Raw genomic sequence first — 13456 nt, forward strand, 5'->3', positions numbered from 1 at the left:
CGCAGCCAAATAATAGAAAATTGAATTTGGAATGTTTGAATCAAAAACAAGATTTTAGAAAGTACAGTTATTTAAACTGTAGCTATTCTACTAATCAGTGATGATGAAAAATATTGCTGTGACTTAAGTTCTGTATTATATCAGCAATAAGAGAGTTATTTTAATTTTTGCCAATCCATTGCAGCAATTACTCCTAAATTTAATTCAAACTCCAACTGAGATATATCACCATCTGGATTTTTAAGAAAAGTGAAAATACCATTTGCAAACAGATTAATTACATGATCTTCAATTTTTTCTATTTTAGTCTTGAGTATTCTTATTCTGCCTAATATTAGGAATAACATTTCTAAAATAAGATCAAACAAAATAGGTGAGAGTGGATATCCTTGTTTGGTGGTCTTATGTATATAAAAGCATCTGTGTCTAATCCATAGATGCAAATTAGTGTTTTTGCCCATGAATATAACTGTTTAATTATACAAATGATTTGATGTCTAAATCCAATTTCTATTAATACTTTTTTTAAAAAAAAGAATTCAACTTATAGTTTATCATATGTTTTAAAAAATTCAAAAGTCTGCAGAGCTAGTGCAGTTCTGATATATTTGCCATATTAATAAATCCAGACTGATCCGGTGATATGTCTTTACATAGAAATGTGGTTAGGTTTAGGCTAATAGTGCACTAAATATTTATCTTGATTAGCAGTGCAATATAATGACTTCTGTATTGACTATTATTATTTGGTTTGAGAATAATCAGGAGTTAAGTTTGACTTGACATTTAAGACGATATCTACACTTATTGGTGACTGGAAACCCCTTATGGACTTTTTGTGTAAAGAAGAAAAAAATGAATTTGTGATTTATGGTTTTGATGATTAGACAGGACAGATTATAGAAAGAAGAGAGTCATGATGTAACTTTAGAGGGAGAGGTTAAAATATAATTGTACTTATCACTGGTGTTAAGATTAGAAGCCACTTCTTTGTATCTTTTTTTCCCTATTTTTCTTCTTTTTGCACTTTTAGCTTTTTCTCTTATATCTCCCTTTCTCTTTCTTCTTTTTTGTTCTACTTTAGTTTGTATTAGTTCTTACTATTGTTAAATATATATATACACATACACACATAGAGGTATAAGTTTGACCCAAGAGGCAGGGAGTTTACAGCTGTAAATATATAGTGTCAGATACCTTTTTTTTTTTTTAAATCTCTATTATTCAGGTCCCAAACCATGTGGAATGTTAACATTTTTTAATTGCACCACTTGCCCTGTAGGTCTTGGCAGTCACCCAGGGGTTCTTTCAGAAAAGCCTTTTTATAATTCCAGTCTGAAGAATCAAGGTACTCCTACCTTCCCCAAAATAAAAGTGAAGTATTGTTGGGATTGCTCTTGAATCCTGATGACTTCATGCACAGTTTATTTAGCAATAAAAGAGGAAGTGGTTTTCCACTGCCTCTTCTGGGATGATTTTTGTTTTCCTAATCCAGCCTACAGCTCTGGTGTATTTGGCAGTTTCCCATCCAGGTACTGATTAGGCCCAAACCTGCTCAGCTTCTGAGCCTAGACAGGATCAGCCAGAATGAAAAAAACAAAAACAAAAACAAAACCTCTTACTAAAGCAAACAAGAACTCTTCATACCTGCTCTGACTCTTTGAGTTAAGCCTAAGGCAGGCTTCTGCTAGTGAAAGAAACCCAGGAAGGCAGTGCCAATCTTTCATTTTATTCTGCTTTGCAGGGATCGAACATACTCTGAGTACAGGAGGCTATCCCAATTTCCCAGTAAAAGCTCTCAGATATCAGGCCTACAACTGACAGCCCTTGCAGAGCTGCAGCTAGTCAGAGTAGACTTAGTAGGTGGGCAGTTTTTAAAAATGCTCCTATTATGCCAAATAAGAGGGCAGGGGTTAGCTTTTGCAAGCGAGGGAATTTTGAAGGAGGATGGAATCACAGTTCAGATTCATGGATTTCATTAAAGCCCCCAGTTTAAATAATTTGAGCAGTAATTCAGCCAAGGTGGATTGGGTTGTTCTTCCTAGGCATGGCATGATCTTTGGATCCCACCGCTTTCGTCTCCCGCCATTGCAAGTAGGGGTCGACCCCGCCCCTGCCAACTGAGGGCATCCTTGGTTCTGTCTTTTTGGCCCCCCTTAAGCTTGCGCCTGATATGATCGCTCTGGCAGTCTTCGGGAGTCCGCTGAGCCCTGGCGTTAATTGCCCCAACAGCAAGAAGTGGGACGAGGGAAAGACTTCCCTCTATCCCTGAAGGAAAGAGGGTGACGCCAACCCCCGCCCCGTCTGGGGCAGGAGCAGCCAGGGCGCGAGGTGCTCGGGCGGGATGGTTGAGGCTTTTTCCCGCGCGGCGCGTCAAGGCGGACGGGCGGCGAGCGCTGCGCCCTGCGCTCTCCAGCAGCGAGGTAGCAGCAGTGGGGGAAGCCCCGTCTCAGGTTGCCAGAGAGCTACGCCTTTCCGTCTCAGCGGCGCCTCCCGACTTTTCCAGGCGGCGGCGGGAGGCTGCTTCGCGTAGGTTGGTGCAGTCCGCTTGTTGGCTGAGGTGAAGGCCGGTTTGGATGGCCCCAGACGCGCTCCTGCGTGGTGGCCCGCTGCTGCTCCTGGGTGAGGATTGACGATTCCCTTGCACCTACCGCGGTTGTCGGGTGGGCTCCAGGTTACCTGCTGCTATTCCTGCACAGAGCACCTTTCGGTAGTTTCACGACAGGCAAACGTTCAACAGGTGCGCCCTTTCCTAACGTAGGGTCATGCAGTTATTGTGCACAGGATTCTTTGCCGGAAAAGAGAATGGCATTTGTAACTCAATCCCGCTGCTAGCTTTCCTCTCTTCTGGCAGGAATTTCCATGCAATTTATAAGTTAATAAGCAAAGCCCCCGGAGGTCCAGCTTCGGTTGCAGTGTTCCTGCTTGTTCCGGATAAGAACCCCACTAGAAAAAAATAGTCGGTAACTTACCCGCGTCTTCTGTCTACTCGAACAGCAAAGCGCTTGCGACTGTGACTTTCATACAATTAGCAAGGAAACAGCAACTGTTGCCTGGGAAGAGAGGCCAGTTTTTTTAGCTGTGAAGCCCAGTGGAACGATAGTTTAGGCTACTGTTGGCCAGAATTCATCCCTTCCCCCTTGGAATGCAGTCAAATCCATTCCATCATCCGAAAAGCCTTGGTCTTTAATGATAAAGGCAGGCTCTGTTTATTTAATATTTAGTTTCCCTTAATAGAAAGGCACCTTGGGCATGGAAAAAAAGATGAGAAAAAACCTCTGATTACATCATACTGGACCTCAGTTGTAGTGCTAAAGTCAGGTCTTGCTTCTGCCACTTAAGTACCCACATTTGTTTCACGGGTGGGGAAATAAAAGCAGGAGGATTTTTCGCTGTGCCAAGTATATCATCAATTAGATTAGGCTGCCTTTGCTACAGCATTGCCTGGCAGGATACCCATTAAATAGAGTACCTAAGTGTCTATTTTTAGCCTGTGTGTTTATTTTAAGGGGCCTTGGAACCCAGGACGGTAGGTTAAAGAAAGACTTAGTCCTGGTGTAATCACATGTACCTGAAATAGTTTGTAACATTTCTTGCTTGAGTTTTTGCTATAATGTGAGGCTATATGTTTATTTAACTACTGTATACTGTTTGTTAACTAAGTTTTGCAATCATATCACTACATATCACTAACATCTATTACATTACAGAGAATTAAAAATCATTACTTGGTTAATACTTTCCATTATAAACCCATGACATTGTATCTGTTTGTCAGTGAAAAAGAATCAGTGTAATTTATGATCTACAATGTATTAATTAGGGTTATTTGAACATACTGACATTACAGAACATTTGTCTGGATTTGTTTATCTGATAGTAATAATCTTTGGAAGATACTTTCTGCCAGTTAATTTAACTAAACATCACATATTGGTAGCAGATTAAAATATTGGAATCTTTTCCAGTTCCCTGGCATTTGCCTTGAGATATTGCAAGTGGTTTAACTGGATTACATGTTTTTCTGGAACTCCTGGAATGTTTTAATACTAGTAGTCAAAGCTTAATGATGAAACACCCTGTGAAAAAACATCCATGCCTTTCGGTTCCTACTTACTTCCTTTGTTGGGACACAGTTGTCTGCCTGCTTTGCTAGAAATAATGTGTACTTCCGGGCAAAGGTCTTTTCTTACATCTGGTGAATAATGCCCATTTTATAACTGTTCCAAAATATATAAAGTGCCCCTCAAGTTAAGTTCAACTCCCAGAGACAACATGGACACATTCCTTGTTGCTTCTTTGTCAACAGCAAGGAAGTAGTTTGCTGCATTTTAGAATGGTTTTTTCATCTTTTTTGTCTAGTCTTTCTTGTCTAGTCTACCAACCCACAGATTTCTTGAATCTCACATTCAGGTACTGTGATGGAGTGCCTAACAGACCTTGGGAACACAAAGGAGACAACAGAACAATTAATGGAGGAAACGGGGCTGTGACTTGACTCCAGGGAAGGAGGGAAGTGTGAGAAAGAGATTCAGAGTAACTCCACCTTTATACCTTAATTACACTTGAGAAAAACCTATCGCACATAGAAATTTTAAACATATTACAAACTAATAACATTTAACTCACAGAGAAGTAGGTGAATGCTACGTGCAGCCAGAACTTAACAGCCAAGTTCCAGACCTTAATCTTCCTAGACTCCAGATTTCTCTTTAATGTCAAAACAGCAATTGATGCATAATTGCAAAATATATTGAAGATTCAGATTTTTTTTTTTAAGGATTTCCTGCTTGTCTCTATTCAAATACTGACATGATCTGATCCCAATTAGCACTTTTTGAGTCAGCGGAGATGGATAGCTGCTGCATCATACAAAAAACAAAAAACTAGTTGTACAGCTGTGGGTGTTTAATTGGTAGCCTATCTACCAAAGCTTCAGGCATGGTATGGGCCCAGTGCATTCTTTTTTTTTTTTTTGAGGTTGTGTTGGTAGTTTTGAGATATTGGTATGGAGATGTTAGCAGTATTTGGGTTTGTTTTGAACCTTACATGTGGTAGCGTCTTTATTCATTACATTGTTAGTTGTTTCATGTACCCTTCAAAATTTCAGAAAGATACCTGTTTTGAAAATTTAATCTGGATAATTTTATTTAAACTGTAGATCATATTTCTGGCTTTGTGTTTCAAGCATATCTAGTTCAATATTTTTCCCTCACTATCTTACTTTCAACGCTGACTGCTTATTTATATGTTTTCTAATTATTGTTTTGAATCCTATATCTGCTATATATTTTTAATATCGCACATAGAAATTTTAAACATATTACAAACTAATAACATTTAAAAAACAAACCTTTCATATTTAATATGTCAGGTGTCTGAGCAAAAGAATGAAAACTGGCTAGAATTATGCTCCTTTCTGAAAGCCCCAGTCCTTGCTTAGTTAAATACCTGTTGAACTCATTGGGTTTTACCAGTAAATAAGAGTTTTATTAGACTGTTTCATTTATGAAGTGAGATTTAAGCAGTTTAATGATACACAGCATTTTAGTCAAACCTTCAGAAACTTACCAGGTTACTTGTACCTTTTTTCTGCTCATCTATCGTAACTGGGACAAATTTTATATTTCTGTTATAGCACTTTGTAAACATGCTCTTAAGAGTATTCTCATTTTAAGTTACCAAACTTAGGGTTAGGTATAATACCTCCCATAATCTAACATAGTTTTCCTTAAATACACTGGCTAAGAATTCTGGAAGCTATGGTCCCAGTGTATCTGAAGCAACAAGATGGAGAAGGTTGATGTACTCTTGCAAACATTAACTGTCATTTGGTGCCATGGACTCTTTTTATTACAGTACTCTTTTATTAGGCAGAATTCAAGCCTTAAATATTTTTGCTGACATTTAATATTTATATTATATTAAATATATTGAATATTTTTTGCTGACATTTGGCAGCTTTTTATTTATTTACTGGAGTTTATATCCTGTTCCAATCTAGGAGGACTCTGAGCAGATATAAGAGGCAGAGGAGTACTCCTGAAATTGCCACCAATTATCATTTTGCTCATTGCTTAGTGGGAATCGGAACAACACTACTGCCAGGGATCTTTTTTTATTATTATTTTTAGTGACTTCTTCACCCATGTAAATCAGTGGGAGAGTGTGCAAGAGAACAAAACTGGAAGTATGTGGATGAGAAGGATATCAATTGTGCCCTGTAAGTGAGGAAGGTGAGGAAAAAAATAATTTACAGGCATAATTATCCAATCCAAGGAAGTTTTTAGTAAGAGGGACCTGGTTTGTACAGTTGATATACTGTATGTCTGAGCCTAGCAGTGATTTTTTTAAAAATGAACTGCTTTGGAAAGAGCTAATAAAGGGAAGTGAGGATTAATTCCAGGCCACCAGCTGAAGAAACTTTTCTAAATGTTTATTTGAGGCCTCCTGTGATGAAAATACTGTTTAGTAATAGTGATTGTAGGCTGACTTGCAAGGCTATATTGGTATTAGTGAAAAAAAGGTGTCTTTGAGATTAGTCTTAGACATACTCGTTTAGAAATTAAATTAACTGATCCAATGTGGTTTGCTCTCCTGTGTTGGAACTTTCCTTTCAGCAGTGAAATTAGCTAAAGTTAGGTAATTTATATATAGTAGTGTATTCTATTTTTCTGTGTGAAAAGATCAATTTGGTAAATAGCAATGAAACCAATTGTAAACATAATTCTAGTGTATCTGACAGTTTCATAGCTTCTGGAAAATCAGTCTCAAGCATAAGCAGCTACTTTTAGAGAAAGAGAAGATAGCTCTAGTAGTTTTAAATCAGACTTATCTCAGTGAAAAATGGAATTAATAAGTAACAACAATCAAAATGGGAAGTGTTGCAACAGAACCTCTGATGTACTAGAATTTGGTCAAGTAGAATGCAAGTTAAAATCAAGAGAAGAGTTGGTGGCAGAAGGATATACTTGTCAATGGTTTTCTTATGTACAGTTATTAGAAAGATTTAAAGTAGATAAAATAACTTTTGGTTTTGAACACTGTAAGACTGAGGTTGAAATAGTATTGTGTACAAATGATGAACATGTTATTGCTAAAATGTATAAACCTTTACTGAAATTTGAAATAAGAACAAGTGAAAGAATGAATGATAAAATGGGCTGAAAACTTTGGTTACAATATACAATGGAACAGTGGGAGAATATGTAGTTTACATTATGTTATAATCTTAAAGAGAATTTTTATAAAATGATGTAACTTTGGTATATGTCACCATAAAAATTGTCTAGAATGTATAAAGGTACATCAAACTTACGTTGGAAATCTAAACAACAAGAGGGGACATTTTATTATGCTTGGTGGACATGCAAAAAAGCTAGGAAATCTTGGAGTCAATTACATACACTAATATAGAAGTTTTTAAAGACTAATATGCAACTGAAGCCAGAGATTTTCCTTTTGGGACTGATGGACAAACAGTTGGGAAAAAAACATGGAACCTTGTTTTTATATATGATGACTGCAGTGAGATTATTATATGCACAAAGGTGGAAAGATTTGACATTATCCACAATGGAGGAATGGATGGTGAAGATGATGGAACTTACTGAGATGGCCAAATTGACAGCTTTATTAGAGAAAAGACATTGTCTAAGTTTAATGCTGATTGGAAATTCCTAATTGACTTTTTGCATCAAACAGAAATGGTTTTGATGATTAGAAAAAAAATAGATTATAGAAAAAATGTAAGTCATGATGTAACCATAGAGTAAGAGATTAATTTGCATTTATACTTATAACTGCTGTAAAAGAAAATCAGAAGTAATTTCTTTATATTTTCTTCTTTTTCTTCTTTTTACTGCACCTTTGACTCTGTTTTTTCTTATCTTTGTCTTTTTCTTATCTTTCCTTTTCTTTTTTCTTATCTTTACTCTAAATATTAGTTCTTGTTAGTTTTTATCTTCTTCACAATTTTAATGAGTGTGTGTGTGTGTGTTCTAACAGAACCTCAGTGAAATAAGTTATCAATATATCATATTCTTTGTATTCCTAAAACGTATTAGAATATGAACAACTTTCAGTACCTTTTATCAATTTAAGTAAAGAAGAAAAATTGTTATTGTCTTCAAATGTTTACATAAAATTTTCTACAGTATGTAACATCATTTCAATTACATTGCCAGTGTTATTGTTGTTTGTTTTAAATATATATTTATTAAGGCTTTGAGTGTGCTGTTTTCTTCCCCAGCTCCTGGCGCTCTATTTGAGCGCAGCTGACAAAATCCCTTTGGATCTTGCCAGGCATCTTTCAAGGAGCAGCCCCATGGAGCACAAATGGGTGATCTCTCAGTTTCTCCTTGTCCAGGGAAGCTCCATTGGCTCGGGTGCAGTGCCTGGCTGCCAATAATTGCCTCAGCATCGTCTCTGCCGTTTAGCAAGGCATGTTAGTCCACCGTTGTTCTACCTGGAAGTTTTCCTTCATACGCTTGAGGGCAAACAATATGGGGTACTTTTTAAAGCTTTATTGAATACAGGTAAAATAAGAACTATAGAGTATTACAGTACACCATTCAGAAATTTTTCAAACTGAAAATTTTCCTAAGGCATAGGAAAACCCACATTACTTGTTAGGGTTAAAGTAATGAAACAGGAAATGTACCATTAGGAAGGAGAAGCAAGTGCATACTTAGTAGTGGAAGCATTATTGTAATTTGAGTCAACTTGAAATATACTTCTGAAATGATTTGTCTTTTTCTTCTTCTCCCCAACTTAAGGCGTAGCCATTTTCAACTCTGTGACTAGCAATGAAAATGCAACAGCTCGCCCTGAAACCAAGAAGATCTCCTGCAGTTACATGAATGGAACTTGTACAGGTAACAGATGAATTATAATTCCTCACAATGGTATTATTTCTCAATAATAGTGAGGGGAACTGTTCAAGACAGTGAATTAATTAACTGATTAATTGATGTGATTAAGGTACTGGGCTAGAAACCAGGAGCCTGTGATTTCCAGTTGTCCCTTAAGCGTGGAAACTGGTTGGGTGACTCTTAGTCACTCTCAGCCCATCCCACCTCACAAATTTGTTGAGGGGAAAATAGGCAGAGATAGCATTATGTATGCCATCTTGAGTTGTATACAGAATAAAGGTGGGACTGAAATCTAATGAATAAATAATTTCCGTTCTAATTACATGTAACAATGCACAACATTTTAGGAAACTGGCAAGTACCAATCACAATTAGTAAGCTTTTATTTTATGATATGTTAATTATAAATATATCCTGTTTTAATGATTCCTTAAAGAAAAATAGATGCATACGTTCTGTTACTGACCATCAATAGCTTTTTGAATTAATAATCCCTTAATAAACAGAGCATCTGCATTAAGATTACATGACAAAAAGCAACTTTTAAACTAAACCTTGGGGAGAGTTGACAAGATTTGGAAAACAGTTGAGTTTAGAAAGAACCATCCTTGGGAATGAGGATGCAAATGTTTTTGAATTTTCAAATGTGTCAGGATGGAAATAAACCATGAAAAAACAGAACAGAGAGTCAAAATGATCGAAGATATATAATCATTGCCATGCAGAGAATGGCAGAGAAAAAATAGGTTTGTGTTCTTTGTTGATGAGACCTCTGAGAACCAATTCAGACTCTCTGCAGACTGTAAGATCTAAACCTCTTTCAGCTTTTGCCTTACCTAATTCTTCCCCAAATTCAGAGTTTCATTAGGCTTATTTCCCAGCTTGATTAATCTCTTTTATTTTACATCTGCCAGTAATTTTAGGAAAATACTCTTGCTGTAGTTCTTTTTTTATATATATATAAATTTTATTGTGTTTTCCAAAAAAGTTAAAATACAGAAAAATAAAGAAAAAAGGAAGGGAAGAAAAGGGGGAAAAGAAAAAAAGGAGGGGGAGGGAAGAAAAGGGAACATAAGAAAAAAAGAATAGCTTCCGACTTTCTTGGTATGGATATAGATAGAGAATATATTCACCCCTTACTCTAATATCTAAAAATTTACATAGTGAAAAATAGTTTTTAATCTAATATTCAGAAAGATTCCTAAAAATTAATCTGTTTGGTTAATGCATATGATTTGTACAAGATATTTCTATAAGTATAACATCAATCAGCAAATCCCAAAATCAAAGTTGCATTTTTTTGAGTATCAGGCAAAAAGTCTAAGAGTGGTTTCCAGTTAGAGACAAAGTCAGACAGTGCCCTGTCTTTGAGCAAAGCAGCGAGTTTCACCAACTCAGCCTATTCCATTAATTTCAATATCCATTATTCAGCAGTAGGTATTTGTATATCCTTCCAACTCTTGCTGTAGTTCTTGTCAGTCTTCCTAACTGCAATATAAAGCTGCCTCTCTCCCCTCCTTCTGCCTTGCTTTTCTCTCTTCCATTATTTATATCTCATTCTCTGCAGCTTGGACTCGTCAGCTGTCCTTGCTGTACCACTTCCTTCAGCTCCATAATATTGTAAGTAATGTTGCATTGTGGGAGTTCTCTCAGCGTGGTGTTGGATTGCAGATTTTTCATTGCCCTACCAGGTATCATATTGGGGCAGGAGTTTGGAGAAGTGAGGATTGTTGGTTAGCCATTCTAGCCTTAAACTGAGACAGCTGATGGTCACCAACTTGTATTGCTGTTAAAGAAAATTTAAAAAACGGACACAAAGATTCTTCATGGCTATAAGTCAGCAATCATGATGGCTGCATATTAATTCCAATAATAGATGCAGTAGCTTTTTGACAAAGTTGTTGGGGAACATGGGTAGCAGTTTTGGCATTACATTCATGTTCTGCAACTTAGTAAATGAAGAAACAGACTGTTGGACTTGATGGGAGTTTCATTTGATTCAACCCAGTTTTTATGCTTTTTTAACTTATTTCTGAGCAGATATGCATAAGATTGTGCTATTAAAGAGTCACTTTATGTGAGATGGGCAGCTATATAAATATGATAAACTAATTAATGTATTGAGTATTATATCTTTGTCTGCATCTGCTTTGATATTGCTCTTTGAACCCAGCTTAATGTTCTCCATCATGTTTTCTGTTTTCAAAAACATTTTTTCCAATCCATGCATTTTTTCCTTTTCTGCAAGATCTAATTATATATGTTTTCTGCAATATGTTATCTCCAGTCTGAGATCATACAATTTTGATGCCACAGCTTTTATAATAGTACTCCATTTCAGGGCACATCTTCAGCCTTATCATTTTATGGATTGTAGATTATGAGAGATTTTGTCATACAGTGTTTCTGTGAAATGTTGTCTTCTTACCTGGTTTTATTTTCACAATAATTTGGAACTTCCAAAAAAACCTCTGAAGATAAGTGGAGAGAGTAAGGAGGATGACCTTGATGGAGATATGCAGAAGCTGTTACCTAGGCAAAAGGGATTGAAGCATTTTTGAAGTCCAGAACTACCAGATAGCATTCAGAAGTAGCTCAGACACTTCCCCAATTAACTGAACTATAAGAGGCAGGAGGAGGTACAGCACCATCAGACTTGCAAGATTCTGTTATTATAGCCAATCTCAATAAAAGTAGGTTTAGCCTTCTGGTGGAGTTGATTTCCTGGTCTGCTCTACCTAGAGAGGTTGACAGTAAACTTTTCATAAATCTAAAAGAGGAAAAAATCTAATTTTTTTCCTCTTTAGTAAACAGTAATAGAGTCATGAAACAAGTTATATATAAATAATGATTAGTTCATTCGTTGTCTGAGTATTTAGAAATGCTACCATCTTTCTGAGCATCTTCTATGAAATAAATTTATTTCTTACCTATAGCTATAATTCCTGTATTACGTTCTTTCATCTTTTGCAATGTCCCAAATTAAGCTTACATTTCCAAGTGTTTGCACAATCCCATCTTTTAATCATTTTTATCTTTTCATTCACAGTATTATTAATCATTAGTAACTCTGTATTTTGTAAACTCTGTAAATACAAGTTTTATTTGAAATTATAAATCAGTAGTCAGACTGGTATCTCCATATCTTTCTGTTTACTCTATCTCTTTCCAAATATTTTAACCTATTCACATTTCAAAATTTAAAACTAACTCTTTAGATCAGCAGATTTTTCAGTTAAAATAATTCCATCCATCTGGAAGAGCTTATTCTGTGAGATCAGGATGGCTCCCACCCTGTTGACATTTAGGAAAGCTGTAAAAACAGCGCTTTTCTGCAGGGGCTTTGGTGTTGAACCTCAATCAGGTGGACAGAACTGATGGCTTTTAATTGTAGTTTTAATTGGCAATTGTTTTATTTATTATGCTTTATCATTGTAAACTGCCTTAGAGTCTTGCAAGTTGGTGATAAGCAAATGCTTGTATAAGCAAATAAAAATATTTGTCAAAGGTTAAAATGTGATTCTTAATTGTCTTTGTCAAAACTGTAGTTTCCTTTCCAGAATATAGTCTAGGCCAGTGGATATATTGAATTCCAAACTGATATCACCCTGGTTGAAAGTTATGTTTTTCAGAATATCACACTGTTTTAAGCTGGCTTTTCCTTTTAATAGTGAATCCTTAATTGGTGACTGGGCCTGTCTCCTTTAGTTGATGTTTGAATGAAAGGACTACATTATATACAGTTTCACATTTCATATAAGAAAGACATGATGAATCCATCTTCTGTAGAAAATAGCCACATTCTACTTTTTTAGCATGGGTGTATTGGTTCTAATGTTGTTCCTCAGCTTTCTTCAAACATTGGCCACTAGTGAGAGGGTCAGATTTGTTTTCATGTAGCACACCACCCCTCTGATAGTTTCCTTTGCAAAACTCTGGCTTTTCTGCTGCTTTTTGAAAATACTCAATTTAAGGGAAAGGCCTTCTTTGTTGAAAACCCAGTCTGCTGTGGTTGTCACTGTGTGGATTCTTAACAAACTATTATTCAGTATCCAGCCTAGTAACATTATCTGCACAGCTAATTGTTCTTTTGTAATAGCATTAACCTTCTGATGATCATTCCTGTAATAGAAGATACCTAATTTAAATTGTCTTGTGTTGTCAATTGCAAGAGTACAGATTTCATAGTACGGTTTTCAGATCCTGTATTATAAATGGTTTGGCTGAAATTATTTTAAACTAGTTCCATAAAACTGGCCTAAGCAGATATTAGCAATATATTTTCAAGGTTTTTTAAAGTGTGTTCTCCAGTTAAAAATAAGATTTGGAATGTATTCACTTATTTATGTAATGCTAAATGTAATAATAACATATAGCACATGACCTTCTATTAGGGAAGGATTATAAACTGATATCTATTTGCCATCCAGAAGAGTTGGCAGTTACTTCTTGATAATATCTAAGTAGATTTTTCAAAAATCCAGTGAAGGTTTTTAAAGGATGAGGCCACTTAAATGTAAGGGCATAACATTTAAGAAGCATATTGCTTATTGTTAAATTGTTTATTGAAGCCGCTTTGAAAC

The 13456-nt window shown here is 36.0% G+C and overlaps 1 protein-coding gene across 1 annotated transcript in view; it reads left to right on the plus strand.

The window, feature by feature from the left end:
* Positions 1-359: 359 nt before the first annotated feature.
* Positions 360-13456, plus strand: part of LOC103059264 (probetacellulin) — a 32713-nt gene continuing 19616 nt past the window's right edge. Inside the window, exons 1-2 of the mRNA XM_025169299.2 lie at positions 360-2622; positions 8778-8876. Of these exons, the coding sequence (XP_025025067.1) occupies positions 2577-2622; positions 8778-8876 (145 nt within the window). The 5' untranslated portion in view covers positions 360-2576. The remainder of the gene's footprint in view (positions 2623-8777; positions 8877-13456) is intronic.

Source organism: Python bivittatus, unplaced genomic scaffold (genome assembly GCF_059951505.1).
Source record: "Python bivittatus isolate LINGU-HERP-01145 unplaced genomic scaffold, Pbiv_v1 ctg000000_np1212, whole genome shotgun sequence".
Taxonomy (NCBI): Eukaryota; Metazoa; Chordata; class Lepidosauria; order Squamata; family Pythonidae; genus Python; species Python bivittatus.